This window comes from Jaculus jaculus, chromosome 13, assembly GCF_020740685.1.
Source record: "Jaculus jaculus isolate mJacJac1 chromosome 13, mJacJac1.mat.Y.cur, whole genome shotgun sequence".
Lineage (NCBI taxonomy): Eukaryota > Metazoa > Chordata > Mammalia > Rodentia > Dipodidae > Jaculus > Jaculus jaculus.
Genome location: NC_059114.1, coordinates 5,033,836 through 5,053,319, shown reverse-complemented (window position 1 = coordinate 5,053,319; position 19,484 = coordinate 5,033,836). Strand labels below are relative to the sequence as shown.

The following is a 19,484-nucleotide window of genomic DNA, read 5'->3' as shown; positions in this document are numbered from 1 at the left end:
AAAAAAAAAAAAACGGGCTGGAGAGATAGCTTAGCAGTTAAAGCACTTGCCTGCAAAGCCAAATGACCTTGGTTCAATTCCCCAGGACCCACGTAAGCCAGATGCACAAGGGGGTGCACACGTCTGGAGTCCGTTTGCAATGGCTGGAAGCCCTGGTGTGCCCATTCTCTCTCTCTCTCTCTCTCTCTCTCTCTCTGCCTCTTTCTCTCTCTCAAATAAATAAATAAAAATAAACTAAAAAAAAAAGCAAACTTTTTATTGACAACATCCTTGCATATAGACAATAAATCCCATGATCAATCATAACCCCCTCCCACTCATTCCCTCTCCCCACCCGCCCCCTCCACTGGACCCCTTCTTTCCAACTGGCCTCTCTTCTATTTTGATGTCATCGTTTTTTCCTCCTAGAGTTTGGTCCTGCATAGGTGGTGTCAGGCACACCGCGGTCCTGAGTGTCACCACCACTTGGGGTGTGGAAGAGAGCATCGTAAGCGCTTCTCTCCTTCCTTTGCCTCTTACATTCTGTCCACTATTTCTTCCACAATGCTCCCTGAGTTTGCCTCTTTAGCAAATACCCCAAACTTTTTTTTTCCCCAAGGTAGGGTCTCACTGCAGTTCAGGCTGACCTGGAATTCACTACATAGTCTCAGGATGGCCTCGAACTCACAGCGCTTCTCCTACCGCTGACTCCCGAGTGCTTGGATTAAAGATGTGTGCCACCACACCTGGCTTATTTTACATTTATTTATTTAGTTAAGTTATAGTTAGTTGAGAGAGAGACAGGGGTGGAGAAGGAGAGAGAGAGAAAGAGAGAGAGAGAGAGAGAATGGGCATGCCAGGGTCTCTAAACACTGCAAACAAACTCCAGATGCGCGCGCCACCTTGTGCATCTGGCTTAGTTGGTTCTGGAGAATCAAACCTGGGTCCTTTGGCTTTGCAGACAAGCGTCTTAACCGCTAAGCCATCTCTCCAGCCCTCTCACACACTTCCCACCCCCAACATTTTACTGCAGTGGCTGGTGTGTTTCCTGATCTCCTCCCGGGCTCTGGGCTTCTGCCGCTGTCACCGCCATCACTGACCATCAGAACTGCTTTCATCCCATTATTTCTACTAGACTTTTCCAGCACAGCTATTGTTAGTCATTACATAAAGCCACAGCTGGTTAGCTCAGCCTAAAGCAATGCAAGGTTGTGATACCAAAATACCACTTTGATCAATTTAAATAAGATGATAACGTTAGCTAAAAGGGTTATAATCCTTTAAAATACCCCGAGACTTGAAAAAAAAAATTACTATTACTATGATAGTATAATTCAGGGCAGATTTTAATAAATAAATGAAAAGCAATGTAATTTTTGGTATAATCCCCTTTAAAGCAGACATTAAATTACTAAATGTTTTCCCAGAATGTGTATCAAGCTATCCCAGCAGGAATACCGGCTTAACACACACGCGTGCACGCACATGCTGCAGATGTACACGGATACATTCTGTACCCTGCTGGGGGACCACAAAGATGGAAAGGAACCCTCCCACCACATGAGGAGCAGGTGTCCGTGGTGACAGGGCTGGCCAGCTGGTTTCTCCAAACTGAAATGCTCCCTCTTAGAGGGAGGAGGGATGCTCAGGAGACTCAAGAAGCTAGCCAAACTTGCAAGGCTTGGGAAGCTTAGGAAGTTACAACGCTGGGGCTGGAGAAATGGCTCAGCAGTGGAGGTGCTGGCCTGCAAAACCTAAGAACCTGGGTTTGATTCCCCAGCAGCCAGGTAAAGGCAGATTCATCACGTGGTGCGCATACCTGGAGTTCACCTACAGTAGCCAGAGACCCTGGTGTGCACATTCATTCTCTCTCCCCTCTATGCCTCTCTCTCTCTATGTACAAATAAAATAAAACAAATAATATTCAGAAAGTTATAATAATTCACAAGGCTTCTTCAAGGTTAGAAAAGTACCAAACAGGGCTGCAGAGATGGCTTAGTGGTTAAGGCGCTCTCCTGAAAAGCCAAAGGACCCTGGTTCTAGTCTCCAGTACCCATGTAAAGCCAGATACACAAGGTGGCTTATGCATCTGGAGTTCATTTGCAGTGGCTAGAGGCCCTGGCTCACCCATTCTCTCTCTCTCTCAAATAAGCAAATAAAATATTTGTTTTTAAGTAGCAAACAAAAAATCTGGGCATGGTGGCACATGCCTTTAATCCTAGAACTTGGGAGGCAGAGGTAGGAGGTTCAAGACCAGCCTGAGACTATTACACAATGAATGTTAGGTCAGCCTGGGCTACAGTGAGGCTCTACCTTGACAAATTTTTATTTATTTATTTTCGAGGTAGGGTCTCACTCTAGCTCAGTCTGACCTGGAATTCACTATGTAGTCTCAGGGTGGCCTCGAACTCACAGCGATCCTCCTACCTCTCTGCCTCCCCAGTGCTGGGATTAAAGGCACTACCACGCCTGGCTTTCAAGAAATATTTTTGAAAACATAAAATGAGAGCCGAGGAGTTGGCTCAGTGTTTAAAGGTGGCTTGCAAAGCCATGTTTGAACAGGTTCAGTTCCCCAGCACCCATGTAAAGCCAGATGCACAACGTGGTGCATGCGTCTGGAGTTCATTTGCAGTGGCAAGAGGCCTTGGTGCACCCACATTCATTTCTCACCTCCCCTTCAAATAATAAATAATTCTAAAAAGGCCTGGAGAGAGAGCTTAGCAGTTTAGACACTTGCTTGCAAAGCCTGAAGACCCGGGTTCAATTCTCCAGTACCCATGTAAAGCCAGCTGCACAGAGTGGCGCACGCATCTAGAGTTCGTGTGCAGTGGCAGGAGACCCTGATACTTACTCACACGCGCACACTCTCTCTTTCCTCCTCTCTCTCCCCTTGTAAATAAATAAAAACAATTTTTAAAAAAATAGAAAAAGAGATCACCTTTTACCATTATAAAGCACATCATTTTTCCTAATTCTCGGTATTTACTAGGAGTAAAGTGACAGCAGATTTTTCTCCCAACCATGATACCAGCATTGGCACTTCGAGGGCATCTTGCCCAGGCCTACCTATATGCCTATCTTGCTATTTGTTTTGTCCCTGACATTACGGCGGGGGGGGGGGGGGTAGGAAATGGTTGATTTTATGTGGAAAGATCTGGCAGTTGCTATGACTGGCTGCATCCTAGCGGAGTGACTCAGGGAAGCGCTGTCAGGCTTTCCGGAGAATGTGCGAGCAGCTGCCAGGGTTAGCTTGGGACTTCCGAGTGGCAAGAGGAAAGAAGACGACGGGATCTACGGAGATCGGGCAGCGGATGCCGAACGCAGGGGGGAACTTGGAAGATGCTTCCGCAGAAAGACGACGCGGCCCGAGGGACTGGCGCTTTAAACTCCCACCGGGCTCCTGATGGTGACAAATGCTTTGAAAATTATTAGTGGGGCCAGGCGTGGCGGGGCACGCCTTGGATCCCAGCACCAGGGAGGCAGAGATAGGAGGCCTTTCCCATGCCGCAGTCTTTCCTTCCTTCCAGAGCCAGAGGATGGAGACCAGAACCAAGCGGAGAGACTCCCACGGCTGTCCACTGCCTGGGTCATGTCTGCTGTGTTGGACGTGAGGGGCAGGGTGTGGCTTTGGAGTAAGTTCGAGGTGTTTCCAGAGGTTTTGTGGCCGAGGCATCAATGATGAAAGTACAGAAATAATCACGCTTGTTTTTGTTTCTGTTGCCATGGAAACTAAGGATCATCTACCAAGTTGAATGAGGTATTTTGAAATAATCAGTTTCAATTTTTCATGATAGCAAAGTGCTGCTTTTTTTTTTTTTTTGTTCTCAGCTTTCAGAGGCTTGCTTTTACAAAAGAAAAAATATTTTTAAGAAAACCTTATTATGTAATATGGCTTTTAAAATTTTTATATATTTGCCAGGGGAGAGAGAGTATGGGTGTGCCAGGGCCTCCTGCCACTGCAGACGAACTCCAGAGGCAGCGTGCCACTCTGTGCATCCGGGTGTACGTGGGAACTGGGGAGTTGAACCCTGGACCAGCAGACTTTGCAAACAAGTGCTTTTAACTGCTGAGACATCTCACCAGCCCCCCAAAAGAGGTTTAGATGTGCGGTTGAGGGCACAAAGACTGCAGAAAAGGTGGTTATTGGCAGAGGGACAGGCCCTGCAGAGCTCCAACTGGACCAACTAGAAGCTCTCACTTAGTATGCTGATACACTTGGTTATCACTGAGGAATACACACACACACACACACACACACACACACACACATATATATAATATTTGAGAGGCATATATATAGAGAGAATGGTCATGCCAGGGCCTTCAGCCACTGCAGATGAACTCCAGACACATGTCCTACCTGTGCATCTGGCTTTAAGTGGATGCAGGGGAACTGAACCTGGGTCCTTAGGCTTCACAGGCAAGCTCCTTCACCATTAAGCCATCTCTCCAGCCCCAAGTTTTCTCACTTTAGAAAGAAATGTTGATTTCCTTTCGTTTCCACTGAAGTCTCTGAGGGCTGCATGTCTGACATCCTATTTCTGTCAACTGAACGCATATCGACAAACACTTCCACGGAAAGCCTGAGTGGAGGGGCAGGTCATTCTCATCCCAACTCTTCTGGCCGTCTTCTAGGCTCGCAGCCTCAGGCGGGAGCCAAGAGGCTGCGGCTTGAAAATAAAGCACGCTGGACATGCTATTTGGCACTTGCTCCTTCCCATTAGGGAAGCAGGGGAGGATACACACTCCTGTTCACGCAGGCAGTGTCTGTTAGTGGGTTAATCAGAGCCACACATGCCCTCACTTCCCCTCATGAGGAGTCCGGGGACAGACACAAGCCCAGCAGAAGCAGGACCCCTGGGCTCCTGGGCCAACGGCACCACCAGCAGGCTTTCTCCAAGAGGGACTTTGCTTCTTCAGTGACAAAACACAAACCCGGGCTGGACAGATGGCTTAGTGGTTAAGATGCTTGTCAGCGAAGCCTAAAGACCCAGGCTCGATTCCCCAGTGCCCACGTAAGCCAGATGCACAAGGTGGAGCATGCATCCGGAGTCTGCGTGCAGTTGCTAGATGCCCTGATGTGCCCATTCTCTCTCTCTATCTGCCCACCCCCAAATGGATAAGTACAATAAAAATAAAACACAAACCTCTGAGCAGGCTCCCTTCTGCTTCTACATACTTTACAACGCTACTTAGGAAATGCATTTCATGGAGGTAGACCGGGGACGGGTTATACTTATGCACAACTGATGCCTACGGGCCCATCTTGCCGCTGGTTTCCCAAGAGAAGCCCCAGGTGACCGCTGTTCTCATCCGGGCCAGGCAGAGTCCATGAGAAGACCGAGCGCCCCCCCCCAACACATCTCTTTCTCTCTCTCAAACAAATAAATAAATAAAATTTTTAATTACTTCTGGGGCTAGATCAGTTAAAGCACTTGCCTGTGAAGCCTAAGGACTCATGTTTGACTCTCCAGATCCCACGTAAGCCAGACGCACAAGTGGCACCAGTGTAAGGTCACACATTGTAGCGGCAGAAGGCCCTGGTGTGCCCATTCTCTCCCTCTCTCCCTTTTGCCCCCCCAAAACTTGTTCAAGCAGGAAACTGAATAAACATGGGATTTTTTTTTTTTTTCTTGGCACACTTTGGATGTTCCTTTAAAATATTGGTAAAGGGAATTTTTATTTATTTATTTTTAAGATTCTTTTTTTAGAGAAAGGGAGAAGTGATGCACCAGGGCCTTCAAACTGTAGACACTTGTGCTACCTAGCGCCCTTGTGCGAACTTGCGCTTGCCTCACCTTTGTGCATCTGGCTTATGTGGGATCTGGAGAGAGATCTAACATGGGTCCTCGGGCTTCACAGGCAAGCGCCTTAACCGCTATGCCATCTATCTCTCCAGCCCTATCTTTAAAAACATTTTTACCGGGCTGGAGAGATGGCTTAGCGGTTAAGCGCTTGCCTATGAAGCCTAAGGACTCCGGTTCGAGGCTCAGTTCCCCAGGTCCCACGTTAGCCAGATGCACAAGGGGGCGCACGCGTCTGGAGTTCGTTTGCAGAGGCTGGAAGCCCTGGTGCGCCCATTCTCTCTCTCTCCCTCTATCTGTCTTTCTCTCTGTGTCTGTCACTCTCAAATAAAATAAATAAATAAAAATTAAAAAAGAAACATTTTTCCCTATTTATTTGCAAGGAGAGACAGACAGACAGAGACAGAGAGAGAGAGAAAATGGACGCATCAGGACCTCTAGCCCCTGCAAACAAACTCCACATGCATGTGCCACCTTGTGCATTTGGCTTTTGGTGGGCCCTGGGGAACTGAACCCGTGCCCTTAGGTTTTGCAGGCAAGCGCCTTAACTGTTGAGTCATCTCTGCAACCTGGAATTTTTAAAGGAATTAACCCGAAAGACAAAGAAGACCAATAAACAAGGCAACCATGAAAACTGCAAAGCAATGAAGCCAGTGGTTTTAGGGCTAAGGAGAGAAAACCTCCAAGTTTAACCTGCATAAAGAGAACTTGGGAACAAAGGCTGGCACGCTCCCTCCCTCAAACTACAGAGAATAAACTCGTGGCAAGAGTGCCAAGCCTCTTTCCACTGTCAGAGCCCAGTGATGACCAGTGCCATCCAGGTAAGCCCTGAAGACACCTCTCAAAGGAAACAGACCAACACCAAAGGGTAATACCAACAGTCCTCAAAACTAGAGGGCTCTGCCAATCAAGGGCCCAAACCAGTGAGCTTCTGGAAACGCTTCCCTGGCAAGCTCTGCCTGTGCGGCTTCCTTAATACCTCATGGGAGCCTCCAAGCGCAGAGCCTCTGATGTGGAGGCAGAGCTAAGTCACAGAAAGAGGGCTGGAAAGATGGCTCAGCAGTTAAAGGCGCTTGCTTGCAAAATCTGATAAGCCCAGATTCAATTCCACAGTACACGTGTAAAGCCAGATGCACAAGATATATGTAATGTGAAATTCATCATCTTGCCCTAGAAATCGTGATGGCGACCGTTTGCGATGGGTGGTACATCTGCCTGAGCCTTGAGCCACAGGGACATGTGACCTTTATGGTACTAGACAACAGTCAAAACTGGCCACTGCCCCAAAACTGTTGGGTTTTTTTTTTTTCAATCTCATGGCTACTGACATTCAGGGCTGCATCTGTTTGTTTGTTTTCTTGTAAAATTAAAAAAAATATATATATATATTTATTTATTCATTCATTTACTTATGACAGTTTCAGAGAAAGAAAGAGAATGGGCACACCAGAGCCTCCATCCACTGCAAATGAACTCCATACACACGCACCACCTTGTGCATGGCTTACGTGGCTCCTGGGGAATCGAACCTGGGTCCTTTGGCTTTGTGGGCAGGCGTATTAACCACTAAGCCATCTCTCCAGCCTGATACCTGTTTTGCTGTAAGGAATTTTGTGTGCGTTACAGACATTTGGCGGCACCCTTCGACTACTCCCCACTAGAAGCCAGCAGTACACGGCTGTGACAACCATACGTGCCCCCGATATAGTCAAATACACCTTCAGAGACAAAACCGCCTCCAGTTGAAGATGACCGGTCCAGAAGTCACTCTGTGTCCTTCAAGACCATTCACTGTCCCTGAAAGGACATCTGAGACAAAGGCAGTGGGTTCTCTGCCCACAAGATGGACAGAACCACCACAGACGCACAAAGGTGAGGCAAGCACAAGGTTGCACATGCCCACTAGGTGGCACAAGCATCTGGAGTTTGAGTGCAGTGGCTGAGGCCCTGGGGTGCCAATTCTCTCCCTGTCTGTCTCTCTCTTTCTTTCACATTCTCTAAAAACGAATTTTAAAACTTCAAATTAAAAAAAAAAAATTGTCAGGGCTGAAGAGATGGCTTAGCAATTAAGGCACTTGATTGTGAAGCCTAAGGACACAGGTTCGATTCCCCAGTACCCATGTAAGCCAGCTGCACGTGGTGGCACATGCATCTGGAGTTTGTTTGCAGTGGCTGGAGACCCTCGTGTGCGCACACACACTCTCTCTCATAAATAAATAATTTTTTTTTTAATTCTCAGCCAAACTGTCCTCCTGATATGAATGGACTGGACTGGTGTGTTCATGACCCCACGGGCATCACTGATACCCACACAAGACCAGCACGCCCATCAATATTTTGACATGGAGGAGGACAGGGGAAGACCGAAAGCAATGAGACAACAAAACAGGAAAGAGCTACCTTAAAAGAGGAGAGTCCTCAGGGGATGGGAGAGAGAGGACAAAGAGGACGCTGAGATGGAAGCACAATCAAATTACAGTATATCACTAAAAAAACTCTCAACAATACTCCTCTTTAGATCAAACTTTACCCTTGGTAGTATCTCATACCCAACTCCATCCTTTCTTAGTCTTCAAAACTGTTTGTTAAAGATATACCATGCCCCACATTAGTGTAAAAAGACGTGGGCCGGGCGTGGTGGTGCATGCTTTTAATTCCAGCACCCAGGAGGCAGAGGTAGGAGGATCGTCATGAGTTCGAGGCCAGCCTGGGACTACATAGTGAATTCCAGGTCAGCCTGGGCTAGACCCTACCTCGAAAAACAAAATGAAACAAAACAAAATCCAAAAGTAAATAAAACTGAGCTGAGCATGGTGGCGCACGCCTTTAATCCCAGCACTCGGGAGGCAGAGGTAGGAGGATCGCTGAGAGTTCAAGGCCACCCTGAGACTCCATAGTGAATTCAACTCTGCCTAAAAACAAAACAAAACAAAACAAAAAAAACCTCCGCCCCAGTGCTGTTCTGCGCAGCAACACTAGGAGGAGCTGAGAGTGTTTTGAAGGTCATCTGGACACTTGGTCATCTGATGACCGATATCGACGGTGGCAGGCGGGAGGGCAACATGTGGCTGTGGTGACTGGTTCCGGGCGGTGTTTAAGGGCAAGGAGATTACCTGGTCCACTGGAACCTCAACCTGAGTGTCTTCATCTTCCTGAACTTCCGCAGCCCCTCGCGTTTCAGCTCTCTCCTCCCCAGCTTTGAAAATACCTTCATCTGGCGAGACACACAGTAAAGATAAGCTCACTTGCGCCATCGTGTGGCTGAATGCTGAAATGACAGCAAAATGCCCAGTGATTACTTTTCAGTAGCATTTCAGTTCCCCTTTAACTGATAGGATTTAGGAAGACTCCCAAGCCCCCAATTCTTCTAGGTTTCAATGGGAAAACGAGGCTAACCCAGGAGAGCAGAGCTCTGTTGGAATGCCCGTTTTGGCTGCGGACAATAACACAACCTTGTACGTGTGGGAAGGACTTTGGAGCTGGGCTCAGTCTTCCTCCTAACCTGCCACAAAACCAAACCAAACCAAACCAACCTCTTCCTCCTGCCGCGCACTCGTTCTCTATCTCACATCTCGGTTCACCCATAAATCATGTTTTATTTTAACAGTTTCCTTTTTTATTTTTGCATGTGTATGCCTGTGCACCACTGTGTCTTCCTCAATCACTTTCCATCTTATTTCCTTTTTAATTATTTATTTATTTGCAAGCAGAAAGAGAGAGAGAGACAGACAGAGTGTGGGTGAGCCGCTGCAAATGAACTCCATGCATGTACCCCCTTGTGCACCTGGTTTTAGGTGGGTACTGGGGAACCGAACCTGGGTCCTGGGGCTTCACAGGCAAGTGCCTTAACCACTAAGGCATCTCCCCGGCCCTCCATCTTATTTTTTGAGACAGGTTCTCTCCCTGATCTTAGAGCTCACCAATTTAGTTTGACTATGTTCCTCCTGTCCTGTCTGCCCAGCTGGGATTACAGACAGGTACACGGGTGCTGGGGATCTGAATTCAGGTCCTCTTGTTTGTGGGGCAAACACTTTATCCACTGAGTCACATACGCAGCCCCTCAAATTCTTTTAGTGATTCTGCTTCTCTCCTTGCTGATCCTCAAGTGCTTTTAGACATAGGCCACACCTTTTGTCTTTTTAAAACCCATATTTATTTATTTGTTTATTTACAATCAGAGACAGAGGAGAGAAGGGGGAGGAAAGGATGGGTACACCAGGACCTCTTGCCACAGCAAAAAGAAAAATTCCAGGCACATGTGCCACTGTGTGCATCTGGCTTTACACGGGTACTGGGGAATCAAACTCAAGATGTTAAGCTTTGCAAGCAAGCGCCTTTAACCACTGAGCCATCTCTTCAGCCCTTCTACCTTTGTCTTTTGTAGGAAATTCTGTGCCTACACAAGAAGAGCCTCAAAACAGGTTTTGCAGCTGGAGAGATGGCTTAGCAGTTAAGGCGCTTGCCTGCAAAGCCTGAGGACCCATGTTCCACTCTCCAGGTCCCACATAAGCCAGACACACGTGACTCAAGCACACAAGGTCACACATGCCCATAAGATGGTGCATGCATCTGGAATTCGATTGCAGTAGCTGAGGCCCTGGAGCACCAATTCTCTCTTTTTCTCTCTCTCTCTCTTGTTCTCTCTCTCATAAAGGTGTATGTCAACATGCCAAGCCAAAAATAAATAAATAAATAAGACAGGATTTGAAGCTCAGCATAATGGCACATGCCTTTAATCCCAGCACTTGGGAGGCAGAGGCAGGAGGATTGCTATGAGTTCAAGGCAAGCCTGAGATGACACAGTGAATTCCAGTTCAGCCTGGGCTAGAGGGAGACCCTACCTCAAAAAACCAAAACAAACAAATGAACAAAAGTTTTGAGAAAATGTTAAGCTCAACTCCCAATTCCAAGCATTTCATAAGCACTGAACTTTTGGCATTGTCTGTAAGTATTGTTACTAGAAATAGAACATGAATTTGTGCACGCTTCATCTATAGCAAAGATTAGTAGGACGAAGTGGTGTTCCCAAAGTGTGAGAAACGTGAAAAATATACTGTCTTTTCTACCCAAAGGGTTAAATAAAACAGGGAAACTCCATTTGTTTTAATATTTTATCTATTTGCAAGCAGAGAGAGAGAGAGAGAGAGAGAGAGAGACTGGTCAGGCCAGGGCCGCCAGCCACTACAAAGAAACCTCAGAGACATGGGCCAGTTTGTACATCTGGCTTTACGTGGGTCCTGGGGAGTTGAACTCTAGTCATTAGGCATTGCTGAGCCATCTCTCCAGCCCAGGAAGCTCCATCTTGAGAGAAGACAACAGTTGGCAAAAGTCCCTCCCAAGTCAGCAGTTCCTAGAACTTGTTCCCATTCCCTTATTTAGCTAAAAATTCTGAAAGCAGCTGGCCGTGGTGATGCACGCCTTTGATCCCAGCACTCGGGAGGCAGAGGTAGGAGGATCACCATGAGTTCGAGGCCACCCTGAGACTACATAGTGAATTCCAGGTTAGCCTGGGCTAGAGCGAGACCCTGCCTTGAAAAAAAAAAAATATCTGGAAGTTTCATGTGTCCCTAGACACTCCGCCATTCAGTATAAAGTAGCCAATGGCGTGAGAGCGTGACGAAGAGTTCTGACGCCCAGGACCCTCGCGGTGGAGACAAAATCCCAGAGGACCTCCCGCTGGGTACGCTGCCTGGCCTGACCGCGTTCCTCCGTGGGCATCCGCCTGCAGAAGCCAGATGCTGCCGGTGGCCTGGGCGTTCTTGCGACCCCAGACTCATTTCTAACAAAAGTAAAGCAAACCATGAATCGGGAAATTAAAATAATTTGAAGGCACGGGGGATGTGGCTCAGTGGTTAAAGGTGCTCGTGAAGCCTGGTGGCCCAGGTTTGATTCCCCAGGACCCAGTAAAGCCAGACATCAAAGTGGCACACGCGTCTGGAGTTGGTGTGTCGTGTGACAGGAGGCCCTGAGGGCACGCTCGTTCTCATTCTCTCTCATAAATAATTAAAAATAAATTTAAATCAAATTTTTAAAAGTTTAAGCCCGTGGCCAAATGAATTTAGCCATACATCAATAATGCCTTTCACAGTAAGGTTTAGATGGAATTTGGCAAACACGTAGAAAACTCTGGGGAACACTGTTAACTAAAGAGCTCCTCATGTCACGGAAACTGTGTCTACTGAACTGACGAGGAATGTCACTCTAAGAACACTCACACAGCCCAGATTCCCATTTATGTGAACCACGTGTGGATTTACGTGAACCACGTGTAGTTCCTCAATACATCCTAAGCTGTGCTTTTTGTTGTTGTTTTGTTTTGTTTTTGAGGCAGGGTCTTGCTCTAGCCCAGGCTGACCTGGAATTCACTACGTACTCTCAGGCTGGCCTCAAACTCACAGCGGTCCAAGTGCTGGGATTAGAGGCGTGTGCCACCGTGCCTGGCTCCTGACCTGCACATTTTGAAAACAAGTGATGAGACCACGTGTAGTGGTCTCTATAGTCACTAAGGGGGCTCAGGAGGAGCATGAGGAAGGACAGCTCACTCTAGGAAAACACAGGGCATGTGCCACGGCCCCTGCTGGAAATACCTTCCGGAAACCTTGCTTGTGTGACCCAAGCATCCCCTCTCCCGTTCCCAACTTGTCAGATTCCTGCAGGATGCATTGCGGTAAATGCTGGCAAACGAGTAACTGAGTCTGTGTAAATGACAGGCAACTCCCCAAAGAAATGTCTATATTAAACAAACAATCCAGGGCTAGAGAGATGGTTTAGCTGTTAAGGCATTTGCCTGCAAGGCCAAAGAACCCAGGTTCAATTCTCCAGAACCCACATAAGCCAGATGCATAAACTGGCATATGCATCCGGAGTTTGCTTGCAGTGACTAGAGGTCCTGATATACCCATTTATTCTCTTTCTATCTCTCTCCCTCCCCACTCCCTCAAATAAATAAGTAAAAATAAAATATTTTTTAAAAACCAGTTCATGTCACTGTTTTGTGCATCTGACTTCCTTCCCTGAATTTACTGGCTTATAAAAATAAGGCATTAAGAATGGTGGAAGGTAGGCTCTTGACAAAACATCATGTGTCAGAGGATTTGTAGCCAACAATGACTGTCACACTTGGGCTGGGAAAAATGGCTCCAGGGTTAAAGACACTTACTAGCAACGCCTACCAGTCCAGGCTCAATTCCCCAGGACCCCATAAAACCAGATGCACCAAGTGGCCCATTTGTTTGGGGCTGTAGAGATAAGACACAGCCAAAGGACCCAGGTTCAATTCCCCAGGACCCATGTAAAGCCAGATGCACAAAGTGGTGCCTGTATCTGGAGTTCGTTTGAAGTGGCTGGAGGTCCTGGTGCACCCATTCCCCCCGCCCCTTGCAAATAAATGCATTATTTTTTTTTGTGGTAGGGTCTCCCTCTAGCCCAGGCTGACGTGGAATTCACTATGTCATCTCAGGCTGGCCTCAAACTCATGGAGATCCTCCTACCTCTGCCTCCCAAGTACTGGGATTAAAGGTGTGAGAATTAAAAAAGAAAGAAAGAAAGAAAGAAAGAAAGAAAGAAAGAAAGAAAGAAAGAAAGAAAGGAAGGAAGGAAGGAAGGAAGGAAGAAGAAACAAACAAACAAACTAAAAGTGATATATTAGTTAATACTCACCATTGACTTGCAAACCTTATCAGATTTATTTATAATTCATAACCTTTAATTTTTAATGATTATAAATTTACTCCCCTATGTCCACAAACCATATAATTTCACTTTAAATGAAGACTGTATTAAAAACAAATGCTGCAGGCATGCCATCACTGCTCATGATGTATGACAAAGTACACATTTTAAGGTATACATAGAAATAATCATGTAAAAGGTTTTCTCCCCCCCAGTGTGGCCTCCTCATCCAGGAGAGTCAGATACATCCAAGTGTGACTCTTGGCTAGCTTGGTAAGAGGCAGGTAAGCCTGAGTACAATAGAGCGGTGACGCCTTTTGTCGTAACCTTTAAATTTGATCGTCAATGTAATTCAGGCGTAATTGACCCACGCCAACACGCGCGCGCACCCTCTAGACAGACGCAGCTGCGCTCCTCCGTGCGCACACTCCGCCTACCCGTGTCCACTGTGTCCCTGCACGGCGACTGACGGCCAAGGAACCGCTGGCCCGCTCCTGGACCAGGCCCCACTCTGATTTTATTTTACTTCTCCCCAAGCATGAGGGATGAAGGATGGTGAATCCCACAGTGACTTCTTCCCTTCCTGTACCCCTGTCACCCACTGTGAAGGGCATCTATCTCACAGACCTTTATGACATCAGACTAGCCAAGGCCGAGACTGGGCTCTGCCTCACACCCCAGGATGGAAGGTCGCGTGGTCCCATTTTAGTTTCTGTCTGAAAGACAGGAATCTTTTTTCGAAGTAGGGTCTCGTTCTAGCCCAGGCTGACCTGGAATTCAGTATGTAGTCTCTGGGCGACCTCCTCCGACCTCTGCCTCCCAGGTGCTGAGATTCACGGCGTGCGCCACCACGCCCGGCCCAGGAGTCTAGTTTCGGCTGTAGTATGTTGGAAACTCACCGTCAGCATGTTTATCTACAGAGAGCTACAGAAAGGTCCAGACCTGACTTTGAATACAGGACGAGGAAATTCTGTGAAACTGTCGGAGCCCTTGGTGGGACAAGAAGAAAAACGTCCTGCTTAGAAGTAACAGGTGGGTCTGGTGAAATGGCTCAGCTGTTAACGGCCTTGCAAAGCCTGGGAGCCTGGTTTCAACTCCCCAGTCCCCTCATAAAGCCACATGCACAAAGTGATGCATGTGTCTGGAGTTTGTTTGCAGCAACAAGAGGTCCTGGTGTGCCTACTCACACACACTCATTCTCTCTCCCTCTCTCTCTCTCTCTCCCTCAAAAAAAAAAATGTTTTTTTTAGGGCTGGAGAGATGACTTAGCAGTTAAGGTGCTTTCCTGGAAAGCCAAAGGACCCAGGTTCAATTCCCCAGTACCACGTAAGGCCAGAGGCACAAGGTGGCACAAGTGTCTGGAGTTCCTTTGCAATAGCTAGAGGCACTGGAGTGCCCATTGCCTCTCTCTCTCTCTGCCTCTTTCTCAAAGAAATAAATAAAATTCAAAATAAATTTTTTAAAAGCAGTAACAGGTAAATCTGTGAAGGTGGAGGTTGGTGTTGGGGGAGATGTTTGGAAGAGGCAACCCCAACCACTCCTCCTGTGGAAGCCAGCAGTCGTGACAAGACCTCAGGCTGCACCTCAGTGTCCCCTCCTTGACCCGCGCAGGCCTTTGTTCTTGAGCAGCTCATGTTCTCATTCACTGAGCCATCTCCCCAGACCCCAGATACCAGCGAAATGATCAGAGCAGCTTTTCAGGAAAAGACCCTTGCGAATAAAAGTAAATTGTAACAAATGTGGATACCGGCTCCCGACTCTGAAAGAAGCGCGATGCATTTCAGGAGGACGTGGTAAAAGCGTCAATCAAGTGCTCTTAGTAAGCATGCTCTTCCTCTGCCCACACTCTTTTTCTACTTGCCAGTAAATAAACTTCAAGAAACACCACAACTAAAGCGTGCCGCCGTGATGGGTGGTGACACTTACCCCCGTTGGGAGCTGTTTGTTGGGCGTTCTTCAACTTCGGTTTCCTTTTCCCTGCCGTGGGTTTTTCTGAACCCCCCTCTTTCTTCCCTCTCCTCTTCAGAGGTTGAGGGGACGAGTTGTCACTGGAGCCGATCGTTGACTTAGACTGGCGATCGTTTCCCTAAATGGCAAAAGATGCATCACTGGATAATGAGCTCCCGAAGGGACTCCCAATGCGCGCGTGTGACGACCTGGCGGTCCGCGGGACGGGGGCAGAGGTGCCCTGCCTCAACCCCATCGCGTCTACCCATCCTAGCCCTAGCCCTAACTGCATCCCAGACGCAGGAGAAGGGTCTGTCGGCCAAGAGAGGAGAACAACAGTCCCTAAATGGGGTCGGGAGGTGGCTCAGCAATTAAAGGCATTTCCTTGCAAAGCCTGCTGGCACCACGTACAGTTATGTAGCCCCCAAGGAAAGCCACACACGCAAAGTGGTGCGTGCATCTGGAATTTGTTTGCAGTGGCAAGAGGCCCTGCTGCTCTCACGTGTATGCGCGTGCATACACACACACACACACACACACACGTGCAAATAGCTTTTGAGCTGGCTGTGGTCACAGTGAGTGTCCTGCCATCAGCCAAGCAGGCACACAGTGTAGTGGCGTCAGCTCCGCTGAGGCAGAGCACCACTGTCACTACGGGTCACGAACCCTGAGTGGCTCCCAGGCAGGAGCAGCCCAGGCCCACGCGCCCCCAACTCATTCCTGTGACGACAGGACGGATGGTCCTCGGGTCCCCTAGTCCTATGTGGCAGCCAAGGGTGACCGCACCGTCCACGGCTGTCGGGACCAGCAGCCTCTCTCAGTGAGGTCCTTGAGCCTGCAGAAAGTAGGGTCCTTGGGGGAGGAGGAGGAGGCTGATTCCAGTAGCTTCCAGTAGCTTCCAGCCCAGCCTAACTCCACCATAGAGTGGCCCTCCCAGAGCTATCCCAGAAGAGACCATGTTAGCTTTATCAGCCAGTGGACTCAGTTTCCCCAGTGGCGGAAGGGAGCTTTGGGAGTAGGAGGAATCTATCTTAATATGTTCATAATTTGCCTCACAGTGACTTGGTGATCCCCTTTTGGTCCCTGAAACCATTAAGTTTGGTATATGACCCCTAGAAAGTATAACATGTATATCTGGAAAGTATTGATCATAAAAAGTATTTGCGGGGCTGGTGAAATGGCTTAGCGGTTAAGGCGTTTGCCTGCAAAGCCTAAGGACTCTGGTTCGATTCCCCAGGACCCACATAAGCCAGATGCACAAGGGGGTGCATGCGTCCGGAGTTTGTTTGCAGTGACTAAAGACCCTGGCGCACCCATTCTCTCTTTCTCTGTATCTGCCTCTCTCTCAAATAAATAAATATTTTTTTTTAAGTATTTGCCACACGGTAATCATTACCCCACACGTCTGTGGTTTCAGCTCTGTCCCATTAGAGGGCGCCCTCACTCTATGTGCTGTGACCGCCCAGGCAGAAGACAGCTGAACTTTCCCAAACTCAGCCAACTCAAGACGATTCTCTGTATCTTCCCTTTGGCTTTGAGGGTAGAACTGCTACCTCGAGTCACCCTCGGTGTATTCATTCCCGCACTGGCCCGTCACTGTGCGTTCCTGGGGCTGCCTCCCCCACCCATCCCCTATTTCTTACACCCCAGGGTGGGTCTCTTGAGGACCAGCAAGGGTCCCCTGTGACGGCGACTGCAGCTCTCTCTCCACCCTCGCCCCCTTCCCTTCCTCTCTTTTCTACCTATTCTCCGATTCATTCTCTTTCCCTGCTCTTTGTGTCTCTTCATGCAATAAAGTGATTCCTAGAAAACCACATAGGAGACAGAAATTCCCCAAAAGGTACTGCGGCGTCGCCTCTGAGCCCCGCGCAGGGCTGGTCGGGTGGAGACCCAACAGCGTGAGGAGCGCAGCGGCCTCCACACACAGCCCCTCGCCGGACCCTCCGCGAAGGCCGGACGGTTAGGGGTCTCTCGGGCCCTGCATTCTCCCGGGAGCCTATCAAGTAAAGGGAAGCAGTAAAAATGAGTCCTGCTGTTTAAAAAATAAAAATAAAAATTGAGCTTGTGACTTTGGGTCGACTGGGGTAGGAGGTTCTGAGCGGCTCACTGCCAGGCACACACACACACACACACACACACACACAATGGGAAGAAAGAACGTGGGTGTGCACCAGGCACACTGCTCCAGGTTACTCTGCCTGAGGCGCCCCTCAGTGACATCGTCTCTGCTCACACCCCCCCCTTGCCATCTTCGCCTCTCCCCTGCCTGACATCAAAAGCAGCAGGTGTCTCTCTCCCTCCTGCCCCAGAATGGAGACAGCTGGGCACTGGAACAGCGCACTTAGCGGACAGGGTGCCCGACCCCCATACCCCAGACCGTCACTGAAAGCAGGGTTGTATCAGAGGTCCATCACCACTGCCCCCACACACCTGGCCATGCCTCTACAGGTACCACAGCCCGAGTGAGAGATCCGTGCAAAGTGCCACTTCCAGAGCCTTTGAGCCCCTCAAATGGCGCTGCGTTGAGGGCTGGACCCAAGCTGCCTGCTTGGCCTCCATGGCGGCCCCTGCCCCCTCCTACTTCCTCTGCAGCCATCTGGCCATCGCCCAGTTCTTGCCCTCTGCCCAGCTCTCTACCCGCAGCCTGGATCACTTTGCTCCCTCCGCCTCGATCCTTTGACTCTCCTCTCGCTCCTGCGTGAGCGGCTCGTGCATGGCACGAAGGTCTCAGCCGCAGAGACGGTTGCATGAATTAGCGTCCTGCCACATTTTGGTTTGCACTTATGTCTGCCTGATGTTAGTTTTGTGTTTGTGAATTAGCAGTCTACCGTTCAATCCCCCCCACAGACACACACGTGTGCACTAGAACGAACACTTGGTAAGGTGAAAACCCCAACGGCTCTCTTCACCCCAGTGCACTCATTTGCAGCTGTGCCTGGCACTTACTTGATCCTCAGTGAATACATGCGGAATGATCTGCTGATCAGGGGGACAGACGGACAACAGAGAGGATGAGGGCATAGCTGACAGACCGGATGGGTGCCTGAGAGAGGGGATGGATGGATGGATGGATGGATGGATGGATGGATGGATGGATGGATGGATGAGTAGGTGGGCGGATGAATGGGAAGGAGGGCGGATAGATGGATTGGCAGATTGGTGGGTGAGTGGATGGATGGATGGATGGTGAGTGGGTAGATGGATGGATGGAAGGATGGACAGATGGGGTGGATGAATGGGAAGGAGGGCGGATAGATGGATTGGCAGATTGGTGGGTGGTGGGTGAGTGGATGGATGGATGGATGGTGAGTGGGTGGATGGATGGATGGAAGGATGGACAGATGGGGTGGATGAATGGGAAGGTGGGTGGGTAGATGGGTTGGCAGGTAAGTGGGTGGATGGGTGGATGGATGACAGAATGGATGGATGGGAAGGTGGGCGGATGAATGGGTAGGTGGGTGCATGCACTGGCAGGTGGATGGATGGGTGGGTAGATGCTGTGGGGATGTTGTGGGAAGACAGAAAAACTCCATCTCGTTTTACTTTTCTGAGCCATCACATGCATTCGTGTTTGATAAATCTGGGTCTTTGTTTTCTGTGGGATGGGAATATACCTTATAACTTCTTGAGTCCTTGCTCAAAAGTCACTTCTTCAGCAAGGGCGCTGCACACGCCCGTCTAGCTGGTTTTCCCTGTACTCTCTCTCTGGTTGCCCTGGATTTCTTTTCACTGTCTCGTTTGGCATTTGCACTCTGATTCTCTGAACCGGTTCAGCAGTTGCCTCCTCCAGGAGACCATGAGTATGCCGTCTTTCTGCTCATCTCTGTCTCCCTGAGGCTTGGTGTTAGTTCAGACACTCAGAAAACGGAGTCATTATTGGATAAGCAGCGTTCCCGACACAGACCCTGAAAACCATCCCAACAAGTGAGCAAGAAAGAGGAATGCATGCGTGCGCTGGTCCATGTAATTGCAAGCAGGAAACATCAGGCTTTCACAAAAAAATAAAAAATTAAAAAAATTAGGCTTTCAGATTTCAGAATGGGAAGCGCAAAGTCGCAAACTTCTAGAGCTGGGGATGCAGCC

The 19,484-nt window shown here is 48.8% G+C and overlaps 1 protein-coding gene across 4 annotated transcripts in view; it reads right to left on the bottom strand.

The window, feature by feature from the left end:
• Dcdc2 (doublecortin domain containing 2) overlaps window positions 1–19,484 on the bottom strand; it is a 65,862-nt gene that overhangs the window by 6,910 nt on the left and 39,468 nt on the right. For 2 of the 4 annotated variants that reach the window (XM_045132683.1, XM_045132684.1), the window contains 2 exons: window positions 15,381–15,540; window positions 8,897–9,051 (listed from right to left, as the gene is read on the bottom strand). In XM_045132683.1, the coding sequence (XP_044988618.1) occupies window positions 8,897–9,051; window positions 15,381–15,540 (315 nt within the window). The remainder of the gene's footprint in view (window positions 1–8,896; window positions 9,052–15,380; window positions 15,541–19,484) is intronic. The other 2 variants (XM_045132685.1, XM_045132686.1) reach the window with 1 other exon arrangement.